This window comes from Myotis nattereri, assembly GCF_964212035.1.
Source record: "Myotis nattereri genome assembly, chromosome: 7".
Taxonomy (NCBI): domain Eukaryota; kingdom Metazoa; phylum Chordata; class Mammalia; order Chiroptera; family Vespertilionidae; genus Myotis; species Myotis nattereri.
The window spans coordinates 85,416,596-85,430,256 of record NC_138082.1 but is presented as its reverse complement, the minus strand read 5'-3'; the positions used below and the strand labels follow the sequence as shown (position 1 = coordinate 85,430,256).

Sequence of the window (13,661 nt, the reverse complement as noted above, 5' to 3'; positions counted from 1 at the left end):
CTGGACTGTGAGAGGGTGCAGGCTGGGCTGAGAATCCCCCCGCCCCCAGTGCAAAAATCTCATGCACTGGGCCTTTAGTTACCTATAAGCTGAAGTTTCCCAAATGTTTATCTCTAGTCCAGACCTCTCCTCTGAACTCCAGTTCCACCTGTTGAACGGCATACCCTCCTTCATTTGGAATAAAAATCTTCTAAAATTTAGTATGTCCCAAACTAATTCCTGATTCGCCCTCTGAAACTTGCTTCTCTCTCATCTTTCCCAACTTAGTGACATACTCCATTTCTCTAATTACTTAGGCCAAAAACTTTGGAATTATTCCCAAATTCTTTTTCTCTCACACCTCATTACCAACACATCAGTAAATGCTGGCACTTCCATATTCAAAATATATACTGAATCTGACTACTTTTCACCACCCAGTAGCTACAACCACCATTATATTTCATGTGGATCTCTGGAACAGTCTCCAAGCTGGTCTGTTCCTTTAGTGCAGTGATGGCAAACCTTTTGAGCTCGGCGTGTCAGCATTTTGAAAAACCCTAACTTAACTCTGGTGCCGTGTCACATATAGAAATTTTTTGATATTTGCAACCACAGTAAAACAAAGATTTATATTTTCGATATTTATTTTATATATTTAAATGCCATTTAACAAAGAAAAATCAACCAAAAAAAAATGAGTTCGCGTATCACCTCTGACACGCTTATCATAGGTTCGCCATCACTGCTTTAGTGCCTTACAGAATACTCTCAAAACAGCAGTCATTATTGTCTCTTAAAAATGGCTTTGCTTATAATTAAAATCAAAGTCTTTAAAATGTGCTATAAAGTCCTGGTTTGCCTGACATCATTGATACACTCCTAGCTTGCACTGCAGCAGCCATGCTGTTCTCTTTGCTGTTCCTTGATGTACACTATACCATGGCCTTTCATTGCAATTTTCTTTGCTTAGAACATTCTACGCCTAGATATCAGCATGACTCCTTCAGGTCTGTTTATCTTCTCAGTTAGGCCTTTCCTATCATGATACCCGTTTTTATTGTTTCAATCCCCTTTCTCACCTTAATTTGTCTGCACTGCATTTATCACTATGTGATATATTACATATTTACTTAACTGCAAGAAAATCCTATAGTAAAATGCACAAGACTTTACACACATGAATTGACGTACGTATATACACTTCTCTGTAACCACCACAAACCAACACATATATTTTCAAAATTCCAGAAGGCTCCCTCATTAGCCTTCCTGCTAATAATAGCCCTCCAAGGTGACTGCTATTCTGGCTTCCATCAGTATAAACAGGTATTCTGCCTGTTATTGAACTTTAGTTCCAAGGGACCATACACTATGTACTCTAATTACTCAATTATTTTTTTAGTCTGTCTTGTCCATGAGAATACTAGTGGCATGAGGGTTGGGTTATATCTACTTTACTCACTGCTGTTTCTACTATAACAGGACTTAGAACATAGAAGATGCTCAATAAATATTCAATGAATAATCAAAATAGCATCATTAAGCTTCCTTTCTTGAAACTTTGAAGGGCAAAAGTTATTCTTCAGTAATTATCTTCATCATTATTACAAACTAGAGGCCCAATGCATGAAATTCATGTAAGAGTAGGCCTTCCTTCCCCTGGCTGCCGGCACCGGCCTCCCTCTGGCACCCGAGACTCAAGCTTCCTTCTGGCCGCCAGCAGGCACGCGGGACCTGGGCTTCCCTCGCAGCCCTGGCTTAATCCAGAAGGTTTTCCAGAAGGATGTCCGGTCTAATTATCAATTACGTTTTTATTATTATAGATAAGATATTCACAATTAAGCCTAAAACTTGGTAATTTGTTTTAGGATTTAGAGCATCCTATACCTAACTAAAAACCAAAAACCAAGCTTCTGTCATTACACTTACATTTGTATAACTAGAAATCAGTTTAAGTAAACACAGAGTTTACATTATGCTAACATCCTTACAAAACAGAGATTGAACTTGAGGATCCTTGGCATAGAGATATACTAGCTCTATAATGTTCATTTATTCTATGCTCACAGTCTAATATATACTGATTGATTTTCAGTATAGTGAGACCTCAAACTATTAATTTAACAAGACATTTAAATTTTTTATTTATTGACTGACTAGAGGCCCGGTGCATGAAATTTGTGCACTCGGGAGGAGGAGGGTTAGCCCGGCCTATGCCCTCTCGCAGTCTGGAACCCCTCAGGGGATGTCTACCTGCTGGCTTAGGTCCGCTCCCCAGGGGAACAGGCCTAAGCTGGCAGTCAGATATCCCCCTGGCAGCCTGGGAGCCCTCGGAGGATGTGCAACTGACGGCTTAGGCATGCTCCCCACGGAGAGCGGGCCTAAGCCACAGTGGGACATTCTTAGCACTGCTGAGGAGGCAGGAGAGACTCCCGCCACTGCTGCTGTACTCGCAGCCCATCAACCCATGTGGCTGAGGGGAGCTACCCCTATGGGAGCACACTGACCACCAGGGGGTAGCTCCTGCGTTGAGCGTCTGCCCCTTGGTAGTCAGTGCACGTCATAGCGACTGGTTGTTCCGCCGTTAGGATCAATTTGCATATTACCCTTTTATTATATGAGATTTGAGAGAGAAATAGAGAGACAGACTGAGAGAGAAAGAGACACAATGATTTGTTGTTCCACTTATTTATGCATTCATTGGTTCATTCCTGTATGTGTCCTGACTGGAGATCGAACTTGCAACCTTGGCATATGGGGACAACACTCTAACCCCATGGTTGGCAAAATGCGGCTCGCGAGCCACATGCGGCTCTTTGGCCCCTTGAATGTGGCTCTTCCTAAGCCTTAGGAGTACCCTAATTAAGTTAATAACAATGTACCTACCTATATAGTTTAATTTTAAAAAATTTGGCTCTCAAAAGAAATTTCAATTGTTGTACTGTTGATATTTGGCTCTGTTGACTAATGAGTTTGCCAACCACTGCTCTAACCAACTGATCTACTTAGCCAAGGCCAGCTAGGTAGTACTCCTGATAGTGCTTTTTCCATTTTAAAAGGTCAGAAATTCTTTACAAAAATTTAAAACACATGATCTTTGGTATTGATATATTCAAGTTATTTTTTATTTTCAAGATTACTTTGCTATCCATATATCATCAACCAATCCTAACCACCAACTTAGGGGTAACTAATTATTATTCTTTCTAGATGAGTGTCTGAGAGAAAGCACAGAGTGTTGGGTAGAAATAACGATAGTATTTGTACCCATGGTTTATTTAGAAGTATGTTTCTTAATTTCCAAATATTTGGAGAATTTTAAAAAAATTATCTTTATTGTTGAAAATATTACAGATGTGCCCTCTTTTCTTTTTTCCCCATTGGCCCCCTCTCCTCACACCTGCCCCTCCCCAGCCTTCACTACACTATTGTGTGTGTCCATGGGATATGCATATATGCATATAAGTTCCCGAGTTCATCTCTCCCCCCCAACCTTCCCACCCCACCTCCCTTCCTCTAAGATTTGTCAGTCTGTCCATGCTTCTATGTCTCTGGATCTATTTTGTTCATCAGTTTATTTTGTTCATTAGATTATTTGGAGAATTGTTAAAGTTATCTTTTTGTCACTGTTTTTAGCTCAACTGCATTGTGCTCAGAAATTATGCATACTCTGAAGTTGCTGGGGATAGTAATCTACATAGAAGTCAAGTTTGCTGACTGTAATTTTAAAACCTTCTATATCTTGCTGATTTTCAGAATGTTTTATCAGTGATTGAACAATGAATATTAGAATCCATCACTTCCTTTTGAAATACATTGTTAAGACAATAAAAGGGCAACCAAAGAGTGGGAGAAAACATCTGCAAATCATATATCCAACAAAAAACATATATCTAGAATACATAAAGAGCTCTCAAAACACAAGAGCAAGAAAAGAAACAACCAAATTAGACAATGGGCAAAACACCAGAAGAGACATTTATCAGAGAAAGTAGGATGTGCAACATCATTAGTCATCAGGGAAATGCAAAATAGAACCATGATGAGATAAAACACACCTATTAGAAAATCTTAAGAAACAAAACAAACAGTACCACATGCTAAAAAGGGTGTAAAACAACTAGAACTTGCAAATACTGCTGATGGGGAAACAAAGTGGTGCAATCATTCTAGAAGATAGATTGGCAATTTCACATAAAGCTAAATATGCACGTACCATATGACCCGGCAATCCCACTCTGTGGTTTTTACCCTACAGAAATAAAAACTTAAATTCGTACAAAAACATGTAAATAAGTGTTTGCAGTAGGTCTATTAATAAAAAAAAATGCTGGAAACAATCCAGATGTCCTTCAGTGGGTAACTGAATAAACAAACCACAGTATATCTAGACAATGGAATAATATTCAACAATAAAAAGAATGAACTATTGATACACATAATAACTTCAAAAATCTCAAATTCATTACTGAAAGTAAATGATGCCAGTCTCAAAACGTAATATACAGAATTCCATTTACAAGACATTTTAGAAAAGACAAAACTAGGGTCCAAAAATAGAGTCCGAAAATAGGTGTAAGTAGAACGCTGGACTATAATGGGGCAGTGTGAGTGAGACTTTTTTTGGGTGATGGAACTGTTCTGTATTCTGATTGCAGTAGTAGTTACATGAATCTATACATGTGTTAAAACTCATACAACTGAACACCCCCCCCACCACCACCGAAAAACACCAACTATTTAGAATATGTTTAACAGTAAACCAAAACATCCCCCTATTTCATCTCCCCAAATCATTTTTATTTTCCTTTTTATCCTGAAGTTGTCATTCATTCTTTACTTTTATATCCTCTTCCCTTATTCATTTAATCTTCTAGACATACTAACAGTTTTCATTGCGTGAAATATTCCATGTTCTCCAGTTATTTCAGGAATTCATTCATGCTGAAAGCTCTAAGTGAAAACCACTCTCTTTGCTAGTCTTACTCATTCTTCTGGCTTCAGTAAATTATTTCTTCTCAGAAGGCTTCCCTAACTCTGCTCCCAGGTTGGATTAGATATTCCTGCCATATGACCCATAGCAATCTGTACTTTCCCCTTCGTGGCCCCACATATTTAACTGTTAATTCATGTTCCATTTTTTTCTCCCTCACTATACTGTGAGCTCCAAGAGGGCAAGGCTAATTGATGTTTTGTTCACTAAGTAATCCTCAGTGCCAACATTGCAAGGTACATAACAGAGCCACCACAATGAATGCACTAAGACTTACACACTTTTGCTTCTGATAGTCAATTAAAACTTTAGTATTCTATTTATGTATCCTCTCCCCTCTACTTTTATGTTCCTGATGCCACAAAATTTCCCTTCATGTTCACTTAACATTTGTACATTTTCTTCTTAAGCTTTTTATAGCCACACACAACAGAAACAACCTTTCCTGGCTTTTTTTTGGCCTGTACAAAATATGTTTCTGGATAACTCTGACCATTTAAAATTTAAATTACTTTAATCCAGTACTCTACATTTAAGACTTTCTGAGAGTTTTACAATCTAATAATTTGAATAACAAAATATCTTACCTTAAATTAATAAATAACATGGTTATTTACGTGTAAAATCCAGCCATGTCGCTTAAAAAAGTAAAGTACAAAGCTTTTGCAGAGCAAAAGTATCGCCAACAAAACAAAGAGGCATTCAACCAAATGGGAGATATTTACAAAGCTCCGACAAGGGATTAAAATCCAAAAAGAATTCAACACTAAACAAACAATCCAATTAAAAAATAGGCAGAAGACCTGAACAGACATCTCTACCAAGACATACAAATGGCAACAGACATAAGAAAAGATGCTCGACTTCACTAACTATTAGGGAAATGCAAATCAAAACGATAACGATATACCACCTCACACCTGTTAGAATGGCTACTGTTAATAAGACAGGTAATAACAAGTGGTGGAAAAGTTGTGGAGGAAAAAAGAACCCTCATTCATTGCTGGTGGGAATGTAAACTGGTATAGACCCCATGGAAAACAGTATGGCGGTTCCTAAAAAAATTAAGAATAGAGTTACCACACCCTGGCTGGGTGGCTCAGTTGATTGGAGCATCATCCTGTACATAGAAAGTTGGTGGGTTCAGTCCCAATGGGGTACATACAGGAGGCAACCAATCAATGTTTCTCTCTCGTTCCCTTCCCCTCTCTAAAAATCAAAAAAAAACAAATCCTCTGGTAAGGATTAAAAAATACAACACAGTTAGCATACACCCAGCCATTCCTGTTCTGCTTAGCTACCCGAAAAATTCGAAAACATTTATTAGCAAAGATATATATACCTCCTATATTCACTGCAGCATTATTCACGGTGGCCTTGACATGGAAACACCAAAGTGTCCTTCAATAGAGGATTGCATGAAGAAGATGTGGTACATATATACAATGGAATACTGTATTACTAAACCATAGGAAAAAAATTATATACTGTTATTTGCAACAATATGAATGAACCTTGAGAATATTACGCTAACTGAAATAAGTCAGTCAGAAAAAGCTAAGAACCATATGATTTCACTCATATGTGGGATATAAAACTGAAACTCATAGACACAGACAAAAGTACGGTGGTTACCAAAGGGAAGACAATAGGGGGTAGTAAAGGGTAAAGGGGCCAAATATATAGTGATGAAAGATGATTTGGCTTTGGGTGTTGGGTACACAATGCAATATACAGATTATGTTGTATCATAGAAATGTACACTTGAAACCTATATAATCTTATTAACCAATGTCACCCCAATAAATTTAATTAAGAAAAATTAAAAAAAGTAGTGTAACACTCTTTGTATTTCCTTGATAGCAGTCAGAGATAACAGATAGCAGTCAAAACTACCTTTACAAAACTGATAAGAGCCTTGTGTGGTTCAGTGGTTTTGGTGTCCTGTGCACCAAGAAGTTGCCGGTTCCATTCCTGGGCAAGGGCACATGCACGAGTTGCGAGTTGTGGGATGGAGCCCCGGTAGGGGTGTGTAGGAGGTAGCCGATCCATGTTGCACTCTCACACTCGCATTTCTCTCTCTCCCTCCCTCTATCTCTAAAAATCAATAAACTAAAAAAAAAAAAAAAAAAAAAGAGAGAGAGAGAGAGAAAACTGATGACTAAAATGACTGAACGTAGTGGTCTTCTTATTGTTAACCACAGTTTTGTTCACATATTAAATTTCCACTGGTTTTAAACTTTATTAAAATAAAAAACAAAATTTAGTTACACAAATACTGACCACTATGTTACATTTTAGAGAATCATGTTCAAAGGTAATAGCTTCCAAATAGGGAGTGAGGGTGCCAGGGGCAAATTTTAAAGAAAAAAGTTCAAGAGAGACTGTGGCAACCACGCCAGAGTCCTGTTATCAGTATGCCAAGGCTGCTCTGATCATGGGAACCCTAATCAGAATGGCCAAGGATTAAGCAGGTGCAAGGCCACAGCGGTCTCCCAGTACGCTGTGCCCTTCTGTAGCCCAAATGACTGATATCACTGTTGGAAACTAGCCATCTCTGTCTCTGGAGTAATATTCAGATTACTGACTAGCTAGGCTGCTGGAGTGTGAAGAATTGTGCTGGAGAGATGGAGCTGGGAAAGAAGCTTGGAGATAGTTACTATGTGAGGCTACAGAGACCAGTGTGCTGGGCAGGAAAGACAGGAGAAGCTGCTGAACCAGAGAGGCTAGAGAAGCTGCTGAGGCAGAGAGCTTAGGCACCACTACGATGTGAAGTGCTGAGTCTAGGGCAGTGATGGCGAACCTATGACACGTGTGTCAGGGGTGACACGTGAACTCATTTTGGGTGACACACGTCGACAGAGACAAAAAATTGCATAATTCAAATATTTGTCTCTCGTAACGGCCAGAGTTGGGCATCACTCGAGTAATATTATTACTCATGTTACTCATGATCAATAATGCAATTCTAAAACCGGATATAAACATGTACATCGGTGTTGCATAGCAAAGACACATAGTGAAAACATCCAAGATACACTGTTCCAATATTGACATTAATATAAAAAGGTTTAGAATTGCACTATAAAGAGATTAATCTTTACTCATGACATTTTATTTTTACTCGAGTGACAAAATGCCCAGTTCTGGAAATGGCCTCGTTATTGCCAATATGTGCCTCGGGTAAGCTTCCCGTGCGTTCGGGTGAATTCGGCAAACAGACGCACTTGATCGCCATGTTCGTTAGGAGACAGGAGTGAGAGGGTTAGAAGAAAAATATATACAGTGCAACAGTGCTCGACAAGACATTCTGCGTGTCGGATAATTGATTACAGTACCATATATTTGTTGGTTATACATACTATCTTTGAATTGTTTTGCACCAGGAGTCAGTGCAACAACACTGCAAAAAGTTAATAGGTAAGAAACCTATCAACCTTTTATAAAAAATGCCGTGATTTCTATTTATTTATTTTTGCAGCCTTGGTATGGAGAATCAAAAAAATAAAAAAGCAAGATTGAATGATAAAGGAAGTGGAAGTAGCAGTAGCCGACCTTTTAAGACATATGGACCGAGATGTACGGGATTGTCGGCAGAAACAACAGATCATTGTGCATACTGTGTAATGAAACGGTAGTAAGCAGAACGTGGAATGTAAAGAGACACTTTGAAACTAATCATTGTCAGCTCTTGAAAAAAAGTATCGATGAAAGGAAGGAATACATTTCTAGACAGCTACACCTCTATAAAAGTCAATCTAATTCCATCATTAAATTTGTAAGATGCTTTACAAATTTAACATCAGCAAGTTACTGTATTGCTCACTCCATAGCTCAGCATGGAAAAGCCCTCAGTGACGGAGAATTTATTAAGGAAACATTTCTAAGATGTGCACCAGCTCTATTTCACGATATGAAAAATAAAGATATTATTAAAAGAATTTCTGAGTTACCACTCAGTAGAAATACTATCAAAGACAGAATAGATCTTAACAAAAATGTACATCAATTAAAAAAAGACTTAAATAGTTGTAAATATTTTTTGATTTCTCTTGATGAAACTACTGATGTCACATCAAATGTTTGGTTGGCCATTATTGCTAGATATTCTGATGGTCTCACAGTGAGAGAAGTGTTGATAAAGTTAGAATCAGTGCCAATAAGTACATCAGGAAACGAAATATGTAAGGTTGTTATAAAAACATTCAGTGACCTAAATATTGATATCTCTAAAATTGTGTCAGTCACGACAGATGGGGCACCAAATATGGTGGGGGAAAATGTGGGATTCCTGAAATTGTTTATGGAAGCAATTAGACATCCACTTGTACCTTTTCATTGCATTATCCATCAGGAGGTGTTGTGTGCCAAATCGGGATTCTCAGAATTGAATGATTTAATGTCAGTTGTAACAAAAACTGTGAATTTTATAGCTTCTCGACCCCTTTACAAGCGAGAATTTTCTGCACTTTTACAGGAAGTTGATTGAACCTACAGTGGACTACTGATGTTCAATAATGTGAGATGGCTGAGTCGAGGTAAAGTACTTGAGCGATTTGTGGAGTGCTTTGAAGAAATTACGGTATTTATTGAGAAGGAGGATCTGGCAAACTTTCCTCAGATCAATGATCATAAGTGGGTCAGCAATTTGATGTTTTTTACAGATCTCTCTATTCATATGAATGAACTGAACTTAAAATTACAAGGTTTTGGCAAAAGTATTGACGTTATGTTTGGATACATCAAATCTTTTGAAAGCAAACTAAAATTTTCAAGCAAGATATTGAAACTAGAACTTTTAAGTATTTTCCTCAGATAAAAAAGTATTTCGAGAAGGCCACTACAACGAGTGTAATGGAGTCCATACTTATGTACCAGAATATAGTAAACTCATTATTTGAACAGTTCAGCGAAAGATTTGACCAATTTAGAAGCCTAGAACAGACCATTAAAATAATTAAGTATCCGGATATAGTTGTTTACAGTACTTTGGAATTAAAGGATTTCCAATGGATACAAATTGACGATTTAGAGATGCAACTTGCAGATTTTCAAGGTAGCATTTGGACTCATGTGTTTGTCGACTTAAGGTCGAAACGTGAAAATCTGGAACGAAATCGTTTGAATAATGAAGAAGAGTGCAACTACGAATAAGAAATTTTGAGTGCTTGGAACAGAGTACCTGACACTTTTAGCAACATAAAAAATCTAGCAATGACTTTGCTAACAATTTCTTCATCAACATATTTTTGTGAGACTTTGTTCTCAGTATTAAGTAATATTAAAACGAACAAAAGAAACCGGCTAACAGATGAAGTTAGTGGCGCTTGCTGGGCCTTGAAGTTCACCAAGTATGAACCTACAATCGAAGAATTAGCAAACTTCAGCACCAAAAAGTCACTAATTTCTAGTTTTCATACCATTTGATTATCATTGTTTTTATTATTTTTTCCTAAATGTACATTGTTTTTCTGTTTTTGTTCATTTTATACATATTTTTTGGTTGATTTTTCTTCGTTAAATGGCATTTAAATATATAAAATATATATCAAAAATATAAATCTTTTTTTTACTATGGTTGCAACTATTAAAAAAAAATTATGAATATTTCTATATGTGACACAGCACCAAAGTTAAGTTAGTATTTTTCAAAATTTTGACACACCGAGCTCAAAAGGTTCACCATCACTGGTCTAGGGGCCAGTGTGCAACTGCTCAGATAATGACTGTGGGTACAGAGACTATTAGAGGTGCAACTATGTGCAACTAAAGGTATCTATTTACCACCCATGTACGGCTGCCTGATTGAGATACTGTTATGAAGGACTGTCTTGTCTAATGGCTTATGGCCACTGGCTTCTGCAATATAAACTCATTCTTACACACCCACAACCTCTCATGGCTTCTCTAAGACCTGATGTCCAAGGAGGTCCAGCCCTAGGCAGAGGTGGTCGGACCCAACAACTGCATCTAGTGGATGGAAGATAAAGGAGGAACCTGGGCTCAAGTTCCCAATAGTTTGTACAGTGGGCAGGGTTCGAGAAGGAACCTGCCCTGGCATAGTGGGGAAGAATTTAGAAGAATATATGGATTCAGAGCAACTCAGAGCACCAGAGCTGAGCAGTGCTCTTGCTGTCTATGACAGAAACTTACACATTTTAAATGGTGTTACACAGATTTGCAAATCACAGACACTAAGAATGATCAGATATAGTAACGTTAGGAAAGCAAATTATTCTGTTTTTAAAAAAATATTTTTTAAAATTGGTATCAGGGAGTAATGGGGGGAGAGGGAGGGAGAGAAAAAGGGAGAGAGAGAGAGGAACATCAATGATGAGAGAATCAGCTGCCTCTTGTATGCACCCCAATGGGGGTCAAGCCCACAATCCAGGCATGTGCCCTGACCAGGAATTGGACTGTGACCTCCTGGTTCATAGGACAACGCTCAATCACTGAGCCATGATGGCTAGGCTCATTGTATTTTTAAAGGAGAGACTGACATAAGCTTTGTGAAATATAAGACTTAGTGCTCCTCTCAGAACATAACCAGGTGAGGCTCTAAAAAATAAAACCATTATATGAAGTAGAACTTTGAATTCTCAAATCATTGTTTGTCTGTGTACATCTATAAATTAAAATAAATTCAAAATAACTAAACAAAACTTATCGCCCTTTCAGGCTGCTATTCTTATTAGGCTCAGCAATTTGTCCCAAGAGAATGTAAAACCTATCACCAACATAACCGATGATTACCTATATATTCCCACTTTTCACTGGTTACAGATAATAGCTGTACTCCAGTTACTTCTACAGAAATACAACCTCTTGATAAAATATGAGAAGGAATCCAGGTGTACTAAGAATAGCCACTCACAAATATCTTTATAGCAGGAGGATATAGTCTTTTGGAAACAGCTACATTTGACTCAATTAAAAAAAAGAATGCTGTGGGGAAGCTAGTGATCATAATTCCACCTTTTTAAAAAAGATTTTTTAAATGATTTTTTAATTGATTTTTTTAGAGCGAAGAGGAGAGGGAGAGAGAAACATCCATTGGCTGCCTCCTGCATGCCCCCTACTGGGGATGGAACCCACAATCCAGGCATGTGCCCTGACTGGGCATCGAACTGCTCAACCAACTGAGCAACACCAGCCAGTTAATGAAGGGATTTGGGGGGAAGGGGACAGCCAAAAGATATTAATATGCTTCATTTGTGCTTTAGAAATAAAAATGTTTAACATCACTAAATGATGAAAGTAAAATAAGTGTGGTGAAAGCATCTTTTATGATAATGCTTATCAAAAAAAGTTAAATATATAAAAAACTACTTTTCCTATAACTTAAATCTTTATTTTTAAAATAAAAATTCTAAAGGTACTGCCTCCTATGCTCTGCAGAAATTATCATGATTACATAAATCACTTCCTTGAAGAAAAATAACATCAAAAATCTACTTCAACCATTTTCATTAGGTATTGAATCTTACGGGAGTGTGAAAATACTTACACTTAAAGGAAATTTTCAGTGTAACTATACTGTCAGCACTTACTAGTTACTACATTTAATACCTAATGCTATTAGGCATTACTATGTCAATAGAGCCTAACTCATCAATATCAAAGTAAGATTTCTTCACTTACCCTTGCATAGTGGAATTCAACTCCATAGAGTTCTAAGGTACGTGCTGTGTTCAGGTAATTAAATTCTGCTTCTGCAGGAGATAAGCCTCTGTAAAGACATCATTAGGTTAAAAATTAAATCAATCACAAATATGGCGAAAGTGAAAAGGCTATTTATCTGGACATTTTTCAGCATCCTAATTAAATCTTTTACAAAACACCATGCATGACCACTCCTCTGAGTTATGTACAGTAACATCTAACTTATCTGGAGGGTACATTTTCAGTAACACAAATTATTATTTTGTACAATATTTTCTTATTTTTGAAAAATATAAGAATCATTAAGTTTTAAAAGTTCACAGCTGCTCCTTTGGCTGTTAGAAAGTCACTCATTCCCAGACATAACTTAGTGTGTTTGTATACATCTGCATTTAAATTACACAGACTGCTTCTGAAACACATAGATTCTGAGACAAACTCTTGGGCAGTGTTTCTCAGAGAATGGTGCACAGATAGGCATTGATTCATAACAAATATAGAAACTGAGAGAATCAAGAGTTTTATAGAATTTTGGTGGAGTAATTTCATGTCTGTTGAATCTAACAAAAAAATGGCTTGTAATTTTTTGTCTTTATTTCTCCACTTTACTTTTCTATTAATTCATTTTTATTATATACTATAGGCCCAATGCACGAAATTCATGCAAGAGTAGGCCTTCCTCCCCCCGGCTGCTGGCACCGGCTTCCCATCAGCACCCGGGACCTGGGCTTCTCTCTAGCCGCTAGCAGGCACCCAGGACCCGGGCAGCTCCAGCTTCGTCCGGAAGGTCGCCTGGAAGAACGTCCGGTCTAATTAGCATATTATGCTTTTATTATTATAGAAGATTTTAGAAGTATTGTTCCATGACAGAGTAGAGAAAAATTAGTTTTTCACAACAGATAGTAAACATCCCCTGTGATTCTTATAAACACAAGTTTTAGAACTATAATGTTAAATGCCTTTAAAAACTGACTTACCTCTATATTATATATACTGTTCTAACAAACTTAGTTATCTGTTGTTA

At 37.4% G+C, this 13,661-nt stretch overlaps 1 protein-coding gene across 1 annotated transcript in view; it reads right to left on the bottom strand.

Annotated features, from left to right (window-relative positions):
* PTPN4 (protein tyrosine phosphatase non-receptor type 4) overlaps window positions 1-13,661 on the bottom strand; it is a 215,620-nt gene that overhangs the window by 121,119 nt on the left and 80,840 nt on the right. The window contains exon 10 of the mRNA XM_081095457.1: window positions 12,617-12,704. Within this exon, the coding sequence (XP_080951583.1) occupies window positions 12,617-12,704 (88 nt within the window). The remainder of the gene's footprint in view (window positions 1-12,616; window positions 12,705-13,661) is intronic.